The following is a 19,588-nucleotide window of genomic DNA, read 5'->3' as shown; positions in this document are numbered from 1 at the left end:
ATAGGTACTATTGTATTTATATTATTTATCTTCTTTTATAAGTAAAAAATGGTATTAAATTAAAGTTTTTTTTAAATATATAAATTTTTTTTTTGTATTTCATTTAGTTATTAATTAATTGCTTGTACATATTATACATAAATAAATATATGTACATTTTTCAAACCCTAGTTTTTCAAGTTTACATGTTTGAAAAGTTTAAATGAGTAACCACTTTTCTTTTTCTGCCCGCCGGCATTGCAATATAAACCGACAGTCATTAAGATGAAGATAGGAAAGTGCTGAACAAGAAAGGACCTGTTAACAGCAGTGGGAATAGGAGCTGAAAAATAAGGATAATACTAGTTAAATGGTTGGCAGAGGGACATCGCAGTGGGTTAAACGGCGGAATCCGTTGATTGCCCGGGGACGCAGATCGCACGAAAATCCGTTATCAACAGTTGGCTAACAGCTCGAAATCAAGCTGGCACTCATTAAGCCAAATAGCTACTGGCCCATGGCTACGGTCCTGCTGCCCCGCCCTCCCCTCCCTTTCCCCTTGAATCCGGCTCGAAGGACAATTGCCGCTGCAGGCATGCAGGGGAGGGTAGGAAAAAATAAGGGGGTGGTGTAGTGGCGTTGATGTGGACGCGCTTTGAATGCCTAATCCTGTCAACTGTTACGGCTAACAGAAACAACAAAAACAACAAAAACAACTGGCAGGAAGGCAAACAGCGATGACAACTGCCAGCGGCGAAACGGCGAAAGCCGTCACACAGTGTCAACACTACACAACACAACTCAACACACTCCTGCAAGGATGGACAGGCAGACAGACAGACAGACAGACAGACAGAAGGAGAGACAGACAGACAGAGAGAAAGACGAAAAGGACGAGGCGTGCGAAATGTCAGCGGCCCAGGACATTGCACGTACGTTAAATATTTTCATTTGGCTGTCAGCATTTATTTAAAATAGACACACCGTTTGAGAGATAAAGGGGTAGAGTACAGTGAACACCCAGCAGCGGGGACTTGAAGTCCTTGCTGACCGGCAAAGCGCATAAATTCCACTTGGCTGCGCGAATGCTGCGTAGGGGCGTGGCCCCTCGACCACATGCACACTAGCCACACACACAGACAGACAGACAGAAGGGTAGACAGACAGACACAGACACGGAGTCGGAGGCAGGATACGTACGTGCGTGGCACGGCAATCGCCTAGTCCTGTCGCCTTTGACATTAGTGGATACACCTCACCGAAGCGTGGAGCAAAGCCTCCGTTTCGGTCGTAAAACTTTCACCTTTCTCCTGCTCCACACCACTTCAGCATCCGTCACGAGTTGGCATTTCACTCGGACCTTGAGCCTCGGGGCAAACAGAATTCGTGTAGAATTCTATCTGTAGCAGGGCTGGCATTCCCAGCTCGCAGGATTCAGGTACTCGGCTGCATAGAATTCTGCACTCTTTTTGGGCGGCTACTGGGTTCAAATCCGCCTTGAGGTAGCGCTTTTTTCATGACCAAAGCCCCACCAAAAGTATGCTATAAAACTATGCTTCGAGTAAGCGAGAGAGAGAACTCGACTGGGATAAAATCCTGAGAGTGCGAGAGAGAAAAACTAGCCAAGCCTTCCTCAGAACCAGCCACTTGGCTATTTAAAAGCCATCAATTAACACTTTTTAAAAAGATAGAGGTAAGGACTTAAATAAAAAAAATAAACATGGGTTAATGGAAAAGATAGTAATTTTACAAATTTTTAATTCGAAAAAATAAAAATGTTTATTTTTTTTTTGTAATTTTCTAACTTTTCCTGATTAAAACTAAATTTTTTTAATAATATTCTAATCAGGAGTTTCCGTAATAAGTATTAATACCGTAAGGTAATAAATTTTGCCTATTTGCGTTTATTTTTTTTAAAGCATTCTAAATAACGCAAGAGGATATGTTCATTTTTGCTATTAAAAGTAGAAAATATTACAACATTGTCCTTACGTTATGGAAGGCCAGCGGCCACGAGCTTTGCTTTCGGCCTGTGAGCGTGCAAATATGACAAAGCTCCAGTACAAGCCATTCTAGCCACTTCGCCTCGCTCCTCGACACTTTGCTATCTTCCTGCGCGTGGCCATATGGCCGTTATCCGACTCCTCCGAGCAACAGGCGAGGGGAGCTGTGGAGCCAAGGTGATTGTTTCTAGGGATGGTCTCGCTTGGCTCATGTATCGATCAACTTGACGAGCTTTGAACTGATTAAAAAAACCCTTTATTTAGATCTGTGATTTAAAAATACTGTTATCCAGGCAGTAAAACTAGTTCAATACCTATTTTATAATAAACAGTTGTAAAATATGAGCACTTTGGAGTGCACACAATAGAAATTGAATCTCTATAAAATAAAACTTAAATGATTACCATAAATTAAAGCGCTAGTAATAAAAATTACATAATATATTTCTGCCTTTCCATATATGCATTTAAAAAACAGCTTATGACAATTATTGTTATACTGAAATTTAAATTCATTTTGTAGTTCGTTTTTGTTAAGAATGAGTTTATGTTAGTTTATTTATTTTATTTAAAGCGATGAAAGTTTTTGAAAGCACAAAACAAATTCGTAGGAATAGACAATGATGATATCAACGTTTTTTTTAGATATTCGCTAATCGATCGTTAATTGCCATTCGATAAGATATAGCTTAGTGTAAGCTCTACGAAAATGGCATTTCTGTTGGTTTCATGGAAACGTTTTTACAACTGCCCAGAAGTAGACCATAAAAAATGAAATAATGGTATCCTGTTTACTTTGAAAAGCCAAAGTTTTTTAGTTGCTCGAAACAGGTAATTGAAAAGAATTTGTATATAATCTATAGATGAGATGAAGATGGAGACAATTTTCAAATTATTTAAAAGCTGCACTTGAACTTCGATTAAATATCCTTGGCCGATGTCGAAACTGCCACCTCTGGCGGTGGCGATAACGGCAGAGGCGGCTTGTTTGCCCGTCCGCCTTTCGGCCGCGTTGCGTCAGTCGCACACCAGCTGCTCACGCACTCGGACGTGTTTCCCCGCATCCAATCCGCAACCGCCTGGTTTCGCACCGCTCCGCTTCGTGCCGCCAACAACAAACAACAGTTGGCCCGAAGAATAACAATAGCTGGCCAGCGGTTAAGTGGAGCGGACTGGAGTTTCAACGGGCGGCTGGCCATTGTACAAAAACATGTAATGTGACAAGAGAAGATGGACTTCCAGAATCGCAACAATACGGCCAACAAGTTCGTCTGCCCGAGCGACAGACAACTGGCCCTGCGTGCCAAGTAAGTACGAATGCAGTTGCAGTGTACGCTGTACTCTGCCCGTTATCCTCCAAATTTCAATGCCACAAATGCAACAATTGGCTTTTGTGTGAGTGCGTCACAGCAGCTGCAGCAGATAACGGTTCTTGTGATTGTGTTTTTTTTTTGTGGAATTTTTTTGCGGTGTGCGTCTGTGAGTTAGAAACAAAAACAAAGCAACAATTTGACAAAAGCTTTGGCCATAATTTAATTAACTTTGCGTCTGTGTGCGTGTGGTTGCGGCTGATTAGCCGAAAGCCTAATCAAATGAAATACATGTGCGCACTCACACAGCTGCGAGAACAGATGAAGAGCGGTGGAGAGGGAGGGGGAGAAGGAGAAGGGGAAGAGAGAGAGAGAGTGTCCCTGAGCTGTTCAAGGAAAGCCGCGTGTGACCATGTGTTCTGTGCGAACTCTAATCATAATTGTTGCATGCTGACAGACTAATTAAATTTTAATAACGCTCAATTTTTTTACGATATCCCAGCCAGTTTTACGGTTACTGCCCCTCGCTGAGGGTTTCATTTATTTATTGCAATTGGCGGAGAGCTAAAAAGGGAAAAGAGAAGAGAAAAAGGCGCGGGCCATTTACATGATTTGTGAAACACGCCCAACGAGTATATCCCCAACATATGTTCGTGTAGCATACTGTTTCGGGCCAACCAACTCGACTCAAATCAATCCCAGCTGACTGTAAATGCGACTTGGGCGCATTAAAAATACAAAAACGCCGCACACAGACATGCACAGACACGCACAGCGGGAGTCAGCGGGGTGATGAGGGGGGGTCGAATTATGGGAGAGGGCGAAGAAGAAGAGGAGGAGAGGTGAAGGTTGGCAGGTTTCAAGTGTGCAATTTACACTTCCGCTCGCCCGCTACATTGTAAGCACTCACGCACACAGACAATCTGGTTAGGGTGGACCCACACCAACGAAATAATGTAATTTATAATAATATAATGAACAACTAAATGCAAGAGATATTTATAAATTGAATATTTCACAAATATACATGTTTAACATAAACTTGTTAGTTTACCTGCACCGTATTGGGTCCCTTATCATATTTTTATCACTTGGATGAGTAATATTTTTGTCCTTCATCTTACTTAGTTTTTGTTAGAGGGGTTCCAGTTAATGGTGAAATAAAAAGAGACCTCACTGCGTATGAGTATTACTGAAACGTAAATTATATATTTTTTTGTCTTGAGTAAAATAAACCTTTGTTAACAAAAATTTTGAAAGTAAAGAAGTCAAGAAAAAATTGTAATTAGTGAGTAATTCAGTAAAACAAAATAAATGTAAAATGTAACATTGCGTATACGTGATAATTTCTGATAAATCATGTAGATTTGTATATACGTATACGCACTGTTTCTCTTGTATTTGTTTCTCTTGTAAATTTTTTTCTCAATACCAACTCGAGTTGATCCTTTTCAAATAAAGTTCTTGAGTTCCGGATAAACTTAACGCTACAAAAAAATAAAAAAATAACATTTGTGAATGCAACAGTGCGTATAAGCGATATATACTAAAAACAGGGGAATTACAGATAATTTTTCCAATTGATTGCTCTCAGCAGAGCACCGTTAAAAAGGATTAAGATACCAGCAAGCCTTTTTCGTCAAACCAAGGACCACCCTAGCTGGCTGGCAAGCACTCCAATACCCAGCAGCATAGAAACAAAGAGCTTTTCACTCTTCCAGCGAGTGGGGGTTGCGACGGGGTGGTCAGAGCAAAGTGTTCCGGGGACTGGGAGTTGCGGGGAGCGCCGGGCGGCCCGTACTTGAAATTCAAATTACAGCTCAAGGGAGTCCCTCAACCACGTAGATTCGCAGCGCAGCACTGAAGGCCTGAAGGAGGCCGAAACGCAAGTGGAGAATTAACGTGAAACTCAAATCGCGGCCACATGCCAGACTCCGCACTCCGCACTCTGAACTCCATGCTGCCACCTCCGCACTCCATTGCTCCAGTTTTCCAGTTCGGCATGCTTAACTATGCAAATGAGACGATCTTTGCGAGGCCACCAAATCTGACGACAAGCACTTTGACTTTTATTAAATTCAACTCAAACCGCAAAGTAACAGAGGCGACATTTATTTGGTAATCCCCAACAAGGGACTGTTAAAAAAGAGGCAACTAAGACTCACATGACGAAGAACCTCCGACACAACTGAGGGAAAAAGTTTTTCTTCTACCCGCAAATATAATAATAAAGCTGCAATGTATTGAATTTAAATCGGAAGCACACCAACACAAAGCTCTTTTCCTCCTTTTTTTTAAAGGAAGTCAAGCTTCTCGTTGTATTTGCTTTCGCTCTGCCCTTTTTTCGCTGAATTTAATTTCACTTGCGAACTGAAGAAGCACAAGTACAATTGTAAATCGAGTGACTTGAGGCTTCTTATTATTATGACTTTTATTTTTGTTCTCGTTCACGAACTTCTCAATTAAAATTTAAAGGTCTTTGCGTTGAGGCGGGTACGCACCAGAATGACTTTTAACCGCTTAAACAAACTTAGAGGAACTTGAAAAATACTTTGTTGTGAACCAATCAAATATACAAAATCATTACAAATTTTAATCAATTTTTATTAGGACCATATAAGTATTTTATTTTTATTACAAATTCTAATGCTATTTCCCCATTATTTACGTTCCGAAAATAAGGCATTTCAAGGTAAATTCCGAGCCTAATAACAAAATGCCTGCTTATCCTTTGAACGATTACAGCCCGTGTAAGCCACGTTAAGGCAAACAATTGACTTTGTCATGCAGTCATGTGTGAGCAAAGTTATTTTCTCTTATTGTTTTTGTGCGACAGATACGGTTTATGCTTTCGAGCAATCGCAGTTGAGTTCATGGTTAACTTTCGTGCAAAAGTGATTTGGGAGTGATTCCGTGAAATGGGCTTCGCAGAAGGACGGTTGGGAGAAATCAGATTTTGTGTTACAATAAACTCCGGCCCAACCATCAATTTGGGCGCTCGGCTCAAACAGGACTTTATCCCTGTTCCTGGGGACATGGGTTAATGTCACTCAAGTGCGGCGATCAGGCAAAAGTTCGAGAGCCTGGAGTGCGGCTCCCAATTTATTTGCTTATGCGGAGAAACCTCGTTGCCACAGAGGCAAATGTTGATAGAGCACTAACCGCGTTTGTAATTTAATTATTATGTTAGGGAACCTGCAAGGGCATTTAAGCAACCGCCCACCGAAAAACCACCCAAAACCAAGCCCACACGAACTGCGGAGCCAGCGCACATGGCCTCACAATCAATTATACGTATAAAGCATATATGTATGTATATATACGTACAAGGGAAGTCAATAAACCCGGCATGAAGGCAACACGCACACGCTCGTTGCTCTCTCAAAAAAAAAAAAAAAAACAAAAAACGAAGCTGAATCATAAAAAGCCGAAACGAAACAATCAGGAACTATGCAAATAAGCCAGCTAAAAGTTTACAAGTTGCCATCTATTATGCTGTGCGGTTTAATTCGCTTAGCTCTGAAAATGTATTTAGTTTTCATACACGAGGACATTCAACTTTGTCGCATCCAACCTTAATTATTCGGAGCACCGTAGAAATCTCTAGAGGTTTGATACCTCTTTAAAAGGTGTCTAAAAGTATGCTGTAGAAAATACAAAAACAGCTTTTGCATTCATCGTAGACTAGATTCCGGATGTAAATTATATAAAATTGTAATATATACATATTTTTTTTAAAGCTTTGTATCGTGTAAAACGACGATATTTTGATTTAATTGGAAACCTTATCCCTACCTGAAAAAATGTAACATTCAATCATTTACTTAGCCCCCAACAACATTTGGATATTAAGTGGCATATTGGTTGGTGAAATAATTAGGTACTAATATCCTTAAAAAGCAATCCAATAATATTGGGAAGCGGAAACCATGGTTTTGACCTTTCCCGACGAAATTTAGCTCTCCACAGACTCTTCCGCTGTGTAAGTAATGGGTGAAATGAACCGAGTGCTCGGGAGCCAACCAACAACAAGTTAATTAACTTTGAACCTGAAATTTTCGGCCAAGTGGCCGGGCAACATGGAAACCGCATTAGGCGACCCACAACTAACGATGCTCATTAGGCAGGAACTCATCCCGAGCCACCCACTTTTACACCTTTTACACATTTGCGTGGAGTTTGCGGCGCATTAATAATTACCCCTTTCCCCTTCAATTCTATTTAGCCGCACACAAATTAACTTATAATGGAATTCCACGCGTAATACGTTGATTGTTTAAAATCATAATTGGTACAAATGAGTTGGGCAGATATTGAATCAAATTTGCAATGTCCACGTTTAATTTGGTTGAACGGGTGCTTGTGCACATATTTAACTAGCCAACTGCAACAAAACCAGTTTATTATTATAGTTGGTAGTTGTAAAAAAATCTCTAGAGGTTTAAGAACATTTTTAAACTGTGCCTAAAAGCATGCTGCGTATGTTTCAGGTTTGATCCTTTGTAATTTATAGATAGTTATATCACGCAGTATTCGTTTAGACCCTTGTAATTTATTTTAAATTTATTTAAGGTTTCATCGGGCATTTTAGGATAAGTGATGGTTTTACTGTTTCACAGTGCATATAAGCCAATTCACTTAGACCACCACTATGAATGATGAACTTGCCGCTCTCTAGGGATTTCTGTGGTGCACACGCATAATGCAAAACAAAGTGAAAACCGTAGTTTTGTGGCTCACTGAACAGTTTACTATGCACATATTCCACTTACGTAGGAGAACTGCATTTTACCAAAGGGATACACAGATATCACTAGAGACTTAGAGCCACTTAAGAGTTTTGCTAAACAGCATTCTGCAGAAAATGTGGTATGGTTTTAAAAGGAAACGGTTTTCAAATGTATTACCGTTTTCCCCCCTTTACTGGAAATCTTCATATGTTTCGCCGTAAAGAGTATTACATCTCTAAATTTGTTTGGCAAACATATCATTTAAAGTTTACTTTCAGTAGTAACTTATGCATACTACAAGTTTTACCTTGTACATATTAACTCCTTACTTAACTTTATGAATTCTCTTTTGCACATTGATATCAATTAAAAGTGCTGGGATTGATGACTTAAGCTGACCTCTATGTTAACACAGTGTAATTCGTATTGAGGCCAATGTGTAAAAGCCGATTAACCTTCACGATATATTATTCCCTTTTTCCGTGCAGATTGAAGGCCGGCTGGAGCTGCTCGAAGACCAGCGAGCCGCTGCGCCCGGAGGAGCAGGAGGCCATCATCTCGGTGATCCGGCGCAACGAGGAGATCGAGGTGGCGGAGCGGCAGCGGGTCGGCCGGCTGGTGGAGCGGGTGGAGAAGATCAAGCAGCACGCGGTGGAGCGGGGACCCAACTGCTGTCGCCTCTGCGGCGACACGTTCGGCATCCTGCGGCCGCAGCGCATCCTCTGCGAGGACTGCCGCCAGTCGGTGTGCACCAAGTGCAGCGTGGACATCAACATCCGCTACCACACCAGCGAGCGGTCCCGCGAGATCTGGCTCTGTCGCATCTGCTCCGAGACGCGCGAGATGTGGAAGAAGTCCGGCGCGTGGTTCTTCAAGGGCCTGCCCAAGTACGATATGCCGCGCAGCGCCAGTGCCACGCCCATTCCGAACCCGGGACCAGGATCCATGGCAGGTGGGTGGCATCCAATCGAGGGCACAGAGCACAGAAAACGGGGGGCTTGGGTACGGATATGGGGTTGCGATGTGCTGGTGCCTCGTGAATGGGAGGCAAATGATGGCAGACACTGGACGTGCCGGGAATGAAAACCCTTTGCCCTCGTTCCTTTTAGTTCGGCTGGAAGGGCATTTCGGGGACATCAGTAATTTAAGGACAATACCATTAGTTTACCAAACACAATTACCGAAATGCTTGAGATACACTTGCGTACTCTCCTAGCTAAGCAAATTACATTACATATAATATTTTTTTGTCATAAACCATTTTTAAAGAAGACTTAAAGTAGTATTACATAGTAACTCATGCATATCACATTTTTTACTCATGCTTGACTTCATGGATTTTGCGTGCTTCTAAGGAAAGGTTATATATTTTGTTATTCTCGTCTGAAGATTGCGGTGTTTATTTGGTAAAGCAAAATGAAACCGCAAATAATTAATTCAAATTTCAGAAAAACACTCTTCAAGAACAAGTCCAAGTCCTCTGCAATATAAAAGCAGAACAAAGAACAACAAAAACTAAAACCCCCCAATAGCATTTTCATGGCCGATTCTCATATTCATCACACAGAATTTTTCACGGTTGTCTAGAGTCAAGGTCAAACATTTTATTGCACTTCAGACACGAGTGTTTAAGGCCACACGACATATGCATATATGTTCCGGCGAAATTGTTTATTGCCCTCATTAATTTTTAACCGCTTAAAAGCCACAGTCATCGATTTAACATCTCTGAAAACTTCAAACTTAAAGTCCGGATATTGTAATCATAGGCAGAGTTCAATCCATTTTTTTTTTTTGGTAGTATTTAATTATTTTCAACAAGGGATTGTATGCATATTTGATGTCATCATAATAAAGTAAAACCTTAAAATACCTAATCATGTTTAGTCACAAAAAATTGTTTTTTCATGTGCTTTTTTTGTGGAATGCTGAATGTGTTAGACATTACGAAACCCACAACCGTTTTTAAAACAGCTAAATGCAGCAATTGTTTTCGAATCTCGTTTCAGGAACATCATGAAATGTTTCCATTCCCATAGACCAATTGCAAATAAATTGTTATAGACGCTTCTTTATGGTAACCATTAGTACAACCTCCACCCGGATGGGTTGAAATTAAAAGCCAATAAGTGTAGTTGTTCAGAGTCATTTAGCAATACCATCTCCAAATCGGTTCGATAAAAATGACATTGAAATTAATAATGGCACTAGAATTCGTTTCGAATTCCACTGATGTTTCTACCATTCCAGCTCAAAATCATCAGTCTTCGATAGATATAATCTTTCATTTAGAGCAACACAACAACAAAGCTTCGACCTATCAACGACTATCGCTATTATCATCGTAGTACCATCGCTGTAATCGGTTATCTGTCTAGTTTATCGCTTATCGCAAAGATCGCATTCTGTGAATCGGAATTCGATAAAAACAGTTTGTAGGGATTTCCCCCAAATATTATGCTGAACAGTTTTAAATGAGTGTATTTCGATTGCTATCGTTAGCGATAGAGCGCAGTCATAATCGAAAATCATCACTGTACGACTATCGCTATTATCGCGTGAAACCAAGAATCGGAATTGCACCTTGGCTTGGCCGGTTGGAAAGGTAATGCCCCCCCCCATTCCAGTCCGAATGCCCCATCAAATCCAGACCGATACGACTGACAGGCAATTGTTATCGGGAAAATCGAGAACCCATCGATAGACGTCTATCGCTAATCGCTGTCTTTGTCTCTGTCCTCGCAGGAGACACGCGGGCCGTTCAAAGTTGCCATGCGACGCCGACGCGTCCGGCGCGCGTGAAGAAGCTGACGATCCGGGTGAACGACAGCAGTTCCAGCAGCAGTGGACACTCCGAGCCGGAGGACGAGGTGGACGCCGGCGTGGGCGGCGTCGTCGGAGCCGGGGGCGTGGCCAAGGGCGCACCATCGACTCGACTGCAGCGGGAGGACAGCTTTCGGCTGCGAGCCTACGGCTCCATACGCAGCTTCATCGACGGAGGCGAGCGGAAGCTGTCGAACTCCTTCTTCTTTGGCCGCCAGCAGAGCCAGCGGCCATCGGAGTGTCCGGACTACGACAGCGTCAGCATGTCGAAGCTGAGGCGGGAGAGCAGCTTCCTGCGCCGGGGATCGGTCAGCTCCTCGTGGTCGATTAGCGATAGTTCTGGATCAGGTTCGGGTTCCGGTAACTCCGGCAACTCCCAATCTCAGTCCCAATCCCAATCCCAGTCGCAATCGCAATCGCAGTTCCAGCAGCAGCAGCACCAGCAGCACTGCCGGGATCCCCTGCTCGGTTGGCTGGAGATCGCCATTAGCTACCGGGAGGCGTTCCACAGCCTCGACTGCACGATGGTGCGGGCCCGCGATCTGCCGGCCATGGACGCCGCCGGGCTGGCCGATCCCTACTGCAAGCTGAACATCATCACCCCGGAGGCGCACACCAAGTACACGCGGTGGCAGCGCACCAAGACGGTGCACAAGACCCGCAACCCGGAGTTCAACGAGACGCTGCAGTTCGTCGGCGTGGAGCCCGAGGAGCTCGGCAACTCGCTGCTCTACGTGGCCCTCTTCGACGACGACAAGTACGGCCACGACTTCCTCGGCGCCGCCAAGGTCTGCCTTTCCACGGTGAGTGCACACTTGGGAAAAACTCAGTTTACTTGCATTTAAATCCATTTTATTTGGAAAAATTATTTAAATATCAAAAGAACCGGAGAATTTTGGCAAGCCTTTAAAAGTTCATTTTGTGTTTCGCGCTTTTTACTACACATAGTTATACTATATTTGATACTTATTTAAAATACTTCAATAAATCTATTTTATTTTCTATATTTAAATCTTAGAGTTTATTTAAATATATATTATATGTTCTTGGCACTCCAGTCACGTCGTTTTTTTAAGTGCACAGCTTCCCATCCTTTAGGAAACGTAATTGCTTAAAAGAGCCTCCGGCCTTTCCTGCTACCAACCAAATTTAGACAGAAACGTTTTGCCGCAAAGGTAACATAATTTTATAAAGCGAAGTACTTTTCCGGTTGGTTACTTTTCTTTGACTTTGAGCTTTTTCAGTTCGAGCAACAAGCAAATTGGTTTCAAAACATTTAAACTACAACTTTTCAATGAACACGAAAGTCTGTGGGGAATAAAAGAATAAAGAAACAAATAAACAAACTACTTGTTTATAAGGGTTTCCTTTAAACCCGTTCAGATATTTTGATTCTAATGATACTGAAAAAAAATGATTCGATTTAACATACTTATTTTTAAAAAATAATGCAATTTGTAGCGAAAAAAAGATTCTTAAATGAGATGCACAACATATGTTGTACAATACATTACAACAAATTTAAAAAAAATTTTAAAAATACCTGAAAGAGTATTGTACGAGTATAATTGGTTCTCTACCTTTTATTCAAAGAAAATTGTATTTACTTCGAAATATCCATTGCTCTGAAAAGTTTATTAGATTGCGCAGAAATTTGTTATGAGTAAAGCATATTTTAGTGGACGAACCCTGTTAACCTAAATCAAATAATAAGCATTCGATCCAATTGCAGGTGCACAGCACCGCGCAGTACCGCATCTCGGTTCCTTTGGGAGTGGAGGACCAGTACAGCAACGCGGCGGAGATGGCCCAGAATTGGCCCAACGGCAAGATGCTCCTCTCCCTCTGCTACAACACCAAGAGAAGGGCTCTGGTGGTGAACGTGAAGCAGTGCATCAACCTGATGGCGATGGACAACAACGGCAGCTCCGATCCCTTTGTCAAAATGTAAGTTTTACAGGAAGGAAACAAGTTTAAGTTTTAGATTACAAAACAAGATTGAACGATTGATTCTTTTTATGAATCGAAAATTACGCATTTCTAATTTCTCTGTCTAGTAACTAACTAATTTTACTAATTTTATCCTACTTCTCAATTAGCCAACTCAAGCCGGATGCGCACAAGAACAAGAAGCACAAGACCAGCGTCAAGTGGCGCACGCTCAACCCGATCTTCAACGAGGAGTTCTACTTCGAGGCGAGTCCGCACGACCTCAACAAGGAGATGCTCATCCTGACCGTCTGGGACAAGGACCTGGGCAAGAGCAACGACTTCCTCGGCAGCCTGCAGCTGGGATCCCAGAGCAAGGGCGATCGCCTGCAGCAGTGGCTCGACTGCATCCGGTTGCCGGACCACTTCCACGAGAAGTGGCATTGCCTCGCCCCCGACAATCCCGCCCACTGAGAAACCCTCCCTGCCCCGCCCCGCCCCGCCAACGCTGCCCCTCCGAACCGAACTCGATCCACCCCGAAATCCGGTCGGCTTGAACTTATCTAAGCCGACTTGGAGCTCCTCCCCGTAAGAAATATTTTCGCGAACTGATTTCTCCGCCCACTTGCGAAACATCCAATAGAATTTTAAATGAATCACAATAGTTTTAATATTTGCCCTTGTAAACAGTCTTTCAGGAAATATACCTTGTAATTGTTTTCCACATTTTTTACATAGTTTAGTATTCGAATAAATAGTTGACATAGAAGTAGTTCCACGTATCTAGTAAATTAACCCTTTAAAGCGAGCTTTTTAAAATATTCAATACCTTTTATAGAAACATCTTGAAGATTACAAGTCCCATTAAACACCAAATTGTAGTAGATCTTTATAATATTAGGTGCGGTAAATACAAGATCACACCAATGGGAATGGAAATATCTCAGATTTTCCAAGCTCAGATCTGGGCAAAAAAAAAGAAAAGAAAGGAGTTACGCTGAAACTAAGCAGAGAAATCAGGTCGCGAAAATAAGGCTTTAGCTCCAAATATACACATATTATATATTAACATATACATACATATATACATATATATTATATACATATATTTTTGATAAGCCTGAGTGGGTGTGAGTAAGCGAGAACAAGCTAAAGAGAGAGCGAGAGAGCGCGAGAATCGCTGTGTGTTTGTGTGACTGCTTTCCAAAATTCTCGTACGTAACCCCCATTTTTCTATGTCTATACTTTGGCTCTTAACGGCATTTTTGTACACTGTATATAGCTTGTTTAAGTGTCCTTACCAAGGGTTAACCAACATCAAAATCTTTTCGATTCATTGCTAAATTCAATCTATAATTAAACGTAACTTATGTACTTCAATATATCGAAATATATACATCTATATTCTCAAAAAATAGTTATTGTTTCTTTCTTTTGAAGTCCTACAAATTGAATATCTGTTGGCCATTGCCAACAGTTGATAGGAAAGCTAAAAAACTTAACAATATTTGGTGTGCTGATAAGATTCAACCCTGCTGATAAGGTTTAACCCTTCCCAAGTCGGCAGCATAATCAATAAAACCCTTTCGCTTCGTTTAGTTTCAGTTCACATTTAATAAGTTTGGCAGAGTTTATAACTTGAAGCGAGCTTCATTATAATAGTAAACATCCAACACTATACAAATAGAGATTAACATCTATGTACATATAGCGAGCCAAATAAGTAAGCGGCCAACAAACGCGTTGCGCTCGATTTAGGTAAAGATATATGTAGCAAATATATGAAGATTACATAGTTTCTATACAGATCGGTTCGCCTGTAAACACTTAATATTAGGTTTCTGCCAACCAGACAGAATGGATTGGGTATACACATGTATATGCGGGCGATTCGAGGTAACCTCCGGCGCCACCAAAAAACGGGGGAATCTATATCGGAATCGTGATCCGCGATTCCAATGAGAGACTTAACCTAGCACTGGCAAAACTCCAGGGGGAAAGGGTGTGCTGTCCGAGCGTTTGGTTCTCTCCAATCTTCAATCCTCTCACTTGCGATCGAATAGGCGGGCGTAGTCGAGCAGGCTGCCTGCTCCAGGTGGTCGGTGGCGATGCTGATGCTGCTGCTGTTGCTCCTGCTGCTGCTGAAGCTGCAGCTGCTGATGTTGCTGCTGCATCTGCTGATGCTGATGCTGTTGATGGTGTTGCTGCCGTTGGACAGGGCCAGACGAGCCTCCGCCTCCTCCTCCTCCTCCTCCGCTGCCCATCTCCGCCGCAGCCGAGGTCGTATGTTAGAAGAGACGCTTCTCGTAACTGAAGAGGCCGTGGACATTGCCCTCCAGCTGAGCGGAATGGGTGCGCTTCATGAAGCGCAGTTGGCCGTTGTAGATCATGTCCCTGCGAAGAAATAAAAAAAGGTAAGGAACAGTGTAAAAAACTTAATCAGAAAGGAAGAGTTAAAATAGTAAAGAAAAGCTAGTGGTTTTCAAGATGAATAGATCTCAAAAACCTATGAATGGAACAGTTTTGAGAACTCAGGCAAACATCCAATTTTTCAATTTATATTTGCCTGCAGAGCAGTACCAAGAAGGCCCATTCTTCAGATTCATTTGCCTTGTTTCTAATTTGTTTCTGAGTCTGCTATTGAATACAGTACTTGTGATTGTACTCCTCATTAACCAACAATAGTTTTCTTACTTGACTCCTTATTACTTATTAATGGCAAGCTCTTAAGTACCTCAACTTGCTGACGGAGTTGGCGCCGATGTCCTGACAGCTGTGCTGCAGTCCGCACTCCAGGTAGGGCAGGTACCGCAGGACACTGCCCTTGTCCACGATGCTGCCGCTGACGCCCTGGGCGACCTTCATCTTGTCCATCTCGTTGTGGTAGTAACGCGACATGGCAGCGCCCTTGGCGTCGCCGCGCTCCATCGCCTCCAGGGAGCCCATGCCGCGGTACTTCTTCAGGCGGACGCCGTCGGAGAAGAAGTACTCGCCGGGCGCCTCCGAGGTGCCGGCCAGCAGGGAGCCCATCATCACGGCACTCGCCCCCAACGCAATAGCCTTCACGATGTGCCCGATCGACTGGATGCCTCCGTCGGCGATCACCGGCACTCCGAACTGGCGGGCGTACGTGGACACCTGGTAGACGGCCGTCGCCTGCGGACAGCCGCAGGCCATCACCTCCTGGGTGATGCAGATCGAGCCGGAGCCCATGCCCACACGCAGCCCATCCACGCCGGCCTCGATGAGGTTTTTGGCCTGGGCGCGGGTAACAACTGGGGAATACAAAAAATAATTAATATGAATTTATAGAATTAGAAAGATTCACAAGAAAATCCTCCTTTGGAGAGTCTTCGGTAATAAATAAATTAATAATAATAATTTTATTTACATTATTATTTTATTTACAAGAACTACTGTATCCACGACTTCCTGAAAGCAAATTTGCAAGGAAAAATTATCTTCGTTCGCCCAATAATCATCTCGTTTTATCAAAGATAACAATATGGTTGAGCTCGATATTGCCATAATTATATGTACTTGATCGCAAGGTAATTTGACATAGCAATAGATAATAAAGCAATTAAATTGCTTTCAAAACATTATTTGTGGACTTTATCTTCAAGTATTTGGGAGTGTACTTTTGTTTTAATTATGTCAATTTATAATACATATGTACGATCCAGTTTATATGGGTTTCCACCATTTGTTTTTGTTTACAAAAATACCTTTAAAAGCGTATTTACCTAACTTAACAAACATTTGTTTGTATTCTATTTTTACTTTCCAATGAAAAAATTTACAGATAGCCAAATTGATTACTGATTAGGCTGTTGACCATTAAAAATTGCTTTTTCTTTTTGAAATCCGGAGATTTAAATATTTTGGAATACATATATATGTGTACGTTGGATAAGCAAATGATGAACTATTCTTCCCAAAAACTTCTTACAAATCCATCTTACTTTGAAGAATTATTCAGTCCAAAAAATTTAAACCCTACTAATACTTTTGTTAAAACTTTAAAACAATAATGATCTATTCTTTTATTCTATTTCATCGAAAAAACAGGTTCGTAAGTAACAATCGGAAAAGTTGTACATTTTTGTACAATGAGCAATGGGTAAAGTTCTAACCCAAAAGTTTGCATACAATTCTAAATATAAAATGGTTGAAAATGTTCTTTACAAGGCAAAAACTTCATATAAAACTAAAACATATTATGCGAAAATGAAGAGTAAAATCTTCCCGAATACTCACCGTTGCCGCCGATGACCTGGAGCTCGGGATAGGTCTCCTTCATGTACTTGATCATCTCCACTTGGTAGACGGAGTTGCCCTGTGAGGAATCCAGCACGATGACGTCCACTCCATTGGCCACGAGGAGAGCCAGTCGCGCCTTGTCCTCCGCGCGCGTTCCAATGGCGGCGCCGACGAGGAGCTGCTTGTTGGAGTCCTTCGAGGCGTTCGGGTAGGAGCGGGCCTTCTTCAGATCCGTTCGCGCGATCATGGCCACCAGCTCGCCATCTTGGTTGACAATCGGCAGCTTGCCCATCTTGCTCTTCTCGAGGATGGCGTTCGCCGTGGGCAGGTTGATGCCGTTGGGCGCGGTGATCAGCTCGGTGGTCATGATGTCGGCCAGGAGCACCTCCGGCTGGTTCTCGCGGAAGTCGATGTCCCGCGACGTGACCATGCCCAGCAGCTTGCCGCCCAGCTTGCCGTTGGCCGTCACCGGATAGCCGGTGAAGCCGTTCTTGCGCCGTGCCTCCAATACATCACCGACCGTGTTCGTGGGCGACATCACCGAGGGGTCGCGCATGAAGCCGTGCTTGTACTTCTTAACCTTGTGCACCTCCAACGCCTGGTACTCCGGCGTGCAGTTGTGATGGATGATGCCAATGCCACCACACAGCTGCGCGCGGGATTTCGAATGTGGTGGTGGTGGTGTGAAGGTGTTAGAAGTTGGATGGTCGATGGTCGATGTTCGATGGTCCATGATCGATGAGATCCATGAGCGAGATGCGGCATTTTGAATAGAAACATCATTGGCGGTTAGAGAGGCGCATAAGAGTGTTGAGTTACAACCACAGGCTAGCACGGCACAGGCGAACCCGCCAGCGGTTCTGTGCCGTACATGGACTGGAGCGACTAGCACATCTGATACTTACCGCCATGGCGATGGCCATCTCCGACTCGGTTACCGTGTCCATGGGCGAGCTAACCAGCGGCGCTCGCAGCGTCAGCGACTTGGTCAGCGGCGAACTGAGGTCGACCTCCTCGGCGGTGAAGTCTATGTAGCCGGGTAATATGAGAAAGTCGCTGTGGGGTTTCAACGGGATTTCGGAAGGGGTAATGACATGGCAATCGATCGGAACGTTCATGAAACAGCCGCACACTCACTTGTAGGTCAGTCCGTCGCCGTTCTGGAACAGCTCGGCGCAGCTGAGGCCGTCCTGCAGCTGCACATCCACCGGGGATCCCTTCGCCTTGGCGTCACCACCTGCCTGGGAGGAGGCGGCTCCTGCCGCGTCCACAAAGCCATTCACCTTCGGCTTGCTCTCCATTTTCCGCGTGCGTTCAACCCAAAACAGCCAAACAGACAAACAACGGTTGGCTGGCGAAAACAAGCCAGTCAGAGATAAACGCCGGCGGTTCCCAAAAAAGTCTCCTCCTGTTGCAGTGCCTTATTGCTTCTTCCGATTCTCGGACGTGGATACACAGGTTCCCCGAGAGCTTTTGAGACGCAATTAGAGGCGCACGCACACGAAGGCGGCGAAATGGGGGGAAAGCACGGCGGAGAAAGACAATTGATTTGGAGGAAAGGTTAATTGCTGGGCTATGCGCATCGCTGTGCCAGCGAGCACATGGTTATGGGGCTCTTACCAGTCCGCTGGATCCAAAAACGTGCACTTGGAGTTTCGTGAAATTTCGTGTGCTGGTGTGGCAGCCATTTAAATACACTTTGGCCCCCCACTGAAAACTCACTAAATTTGGCCACAGAGTGTAAGAGGCGCTCTGCGGCTTAATAGGGGGTTCGCGGGGCTGCAACACTAAAGCGCGCCATAACTTAGCTTCCACTTTAAATACAAGATCGTTAGAAAAAAAACACGTTTAGAAGCATTTCGTATTTAAATTAACAAAATAATACACAGCAGAGGCAGTGAATATAGTTGATCATACTTACATAAGGAATAAACTCGGTCGACGGTAAGGTACACTATAATAACATTCTGTATTTCTTAATACAGAACACTCGTGTGATCCCCAAAACCAATCTTGCTCCTTAAGGCGGAAACCTTCTTCATCAGGAACAAGAATTTAATTCTTTTGGAACCCATTCATTTTTGTAATTTGTATACGCCATTTCAAAATTGTAGAATTATTTTTTTCATATTTATTTATTTTTCTCAAGTAAATTTCTTAACAATGACTGTATCGCTACAGTTGGTAGGTGTCTTCACTAGACAGGAAAATATATTCGCAGTTTTAGAAGTATGATTTCGCTATATTAGGAGGGTGTATCCGCTTAGTTATCGTAAGGATATCGATGTTGAATGCTAGAGGTGGCAAAACGCCCATAGTCGCCGTTAAACATCGATTTTTCATCGCCGTCTGCGGACAGATATTTCCGTTCGGGGCAGTTTTTTTTTTATCATAGTATAATTATCGTTCGCGTGGTTCTTTTAGAGAATTAACCCATTTAAGAAAACGTTATCCCAAGTAAAATTTCTGTTAACCAAGTTAAAAAAGGGGCCTCTAACGGACGAACTTGGCAACAACCGCTGGTGGGGTAATTGACTAAGGCCATTTTTAG

At 43.1% G+C, this 19,588-nt stretch overlaps 2 protein-coding genes across 2 annotated transcripts; one reads left to right on the top strand and one right to left on the bottom strand.

Annotated features, from left to right (window-relative positions):
* Positions 1–3,110: 3,110 nt before the first annotated feature.
* Positions 3,111–14,180, top strand: LOC108091254 (rabphilin-3A). Its single transcript, XM_017190369.2, has 5 exons — positions 3,111–3,289; positions 8,511–8,974; positions 10,768–11,648; positions 12,578–12,792; positions 12,945–14,180. Exons 1-5 carry the CDS (start codon positions 3,213–3,215, stop codon positions 13,246–13,248), a joined length of 1,941 nt encoding a protein of 646 aa, XP_017045858.1. The 5' UTR covers positions 3,111–3,212; the 3' UTR covers positions 13,249–14,180.
* A 184-nt stretch (positions 14,181–14,364) lies between these two features.
* LOC108091240 (inosine-5'-monophosphate dehydrogenase) lies at positions 14,365–18,745 on the bottom strand. Its single transcript, XM_017190351.2, has 6 exons — positions 18,658–18,745; positions 18,175–18,507; positions 17,943–18,093; positions 17,035–17,686; positions 15,509–16,049; positions 14,365–15,168 (listed from the first exon to the last, which is right to left on the bottom strand). Exons 2-6 carry the CDS (start codon positions 18,336–18,338, stop codon positions 15,063–15,065), a joined length of 1,614 nt encoding a protein of 537 aa, XP_017045840.1. The 5' UTR covers positions 18,339–18,507; positions 18,658–18,745; the 3' UTR covers positions 14,365–15,062.
* Positions 18,746–19,588: the final 843 nt, after the last annotated feature.

The sequence above is a fragment of the Drosophila ficusphila genome, unplaced genomic scaffold (assembly GCF_018152265.1).
Source record: "Drosophila ficusphila isolate 14025-0441.05 unplaced genomic scaffold, ASM1815226v1 contig_198, whole genome shotgun sequence".
Lineage (NCBI taxonomy): Eukaryota > Metazoa > Arthropoda > Insecta > Diptera > Drosophilidae > Drosophila > Drosophila ficusphila.
This window is presented reverse-complemented; position numbering and strand designations above follow the sequence as displayed.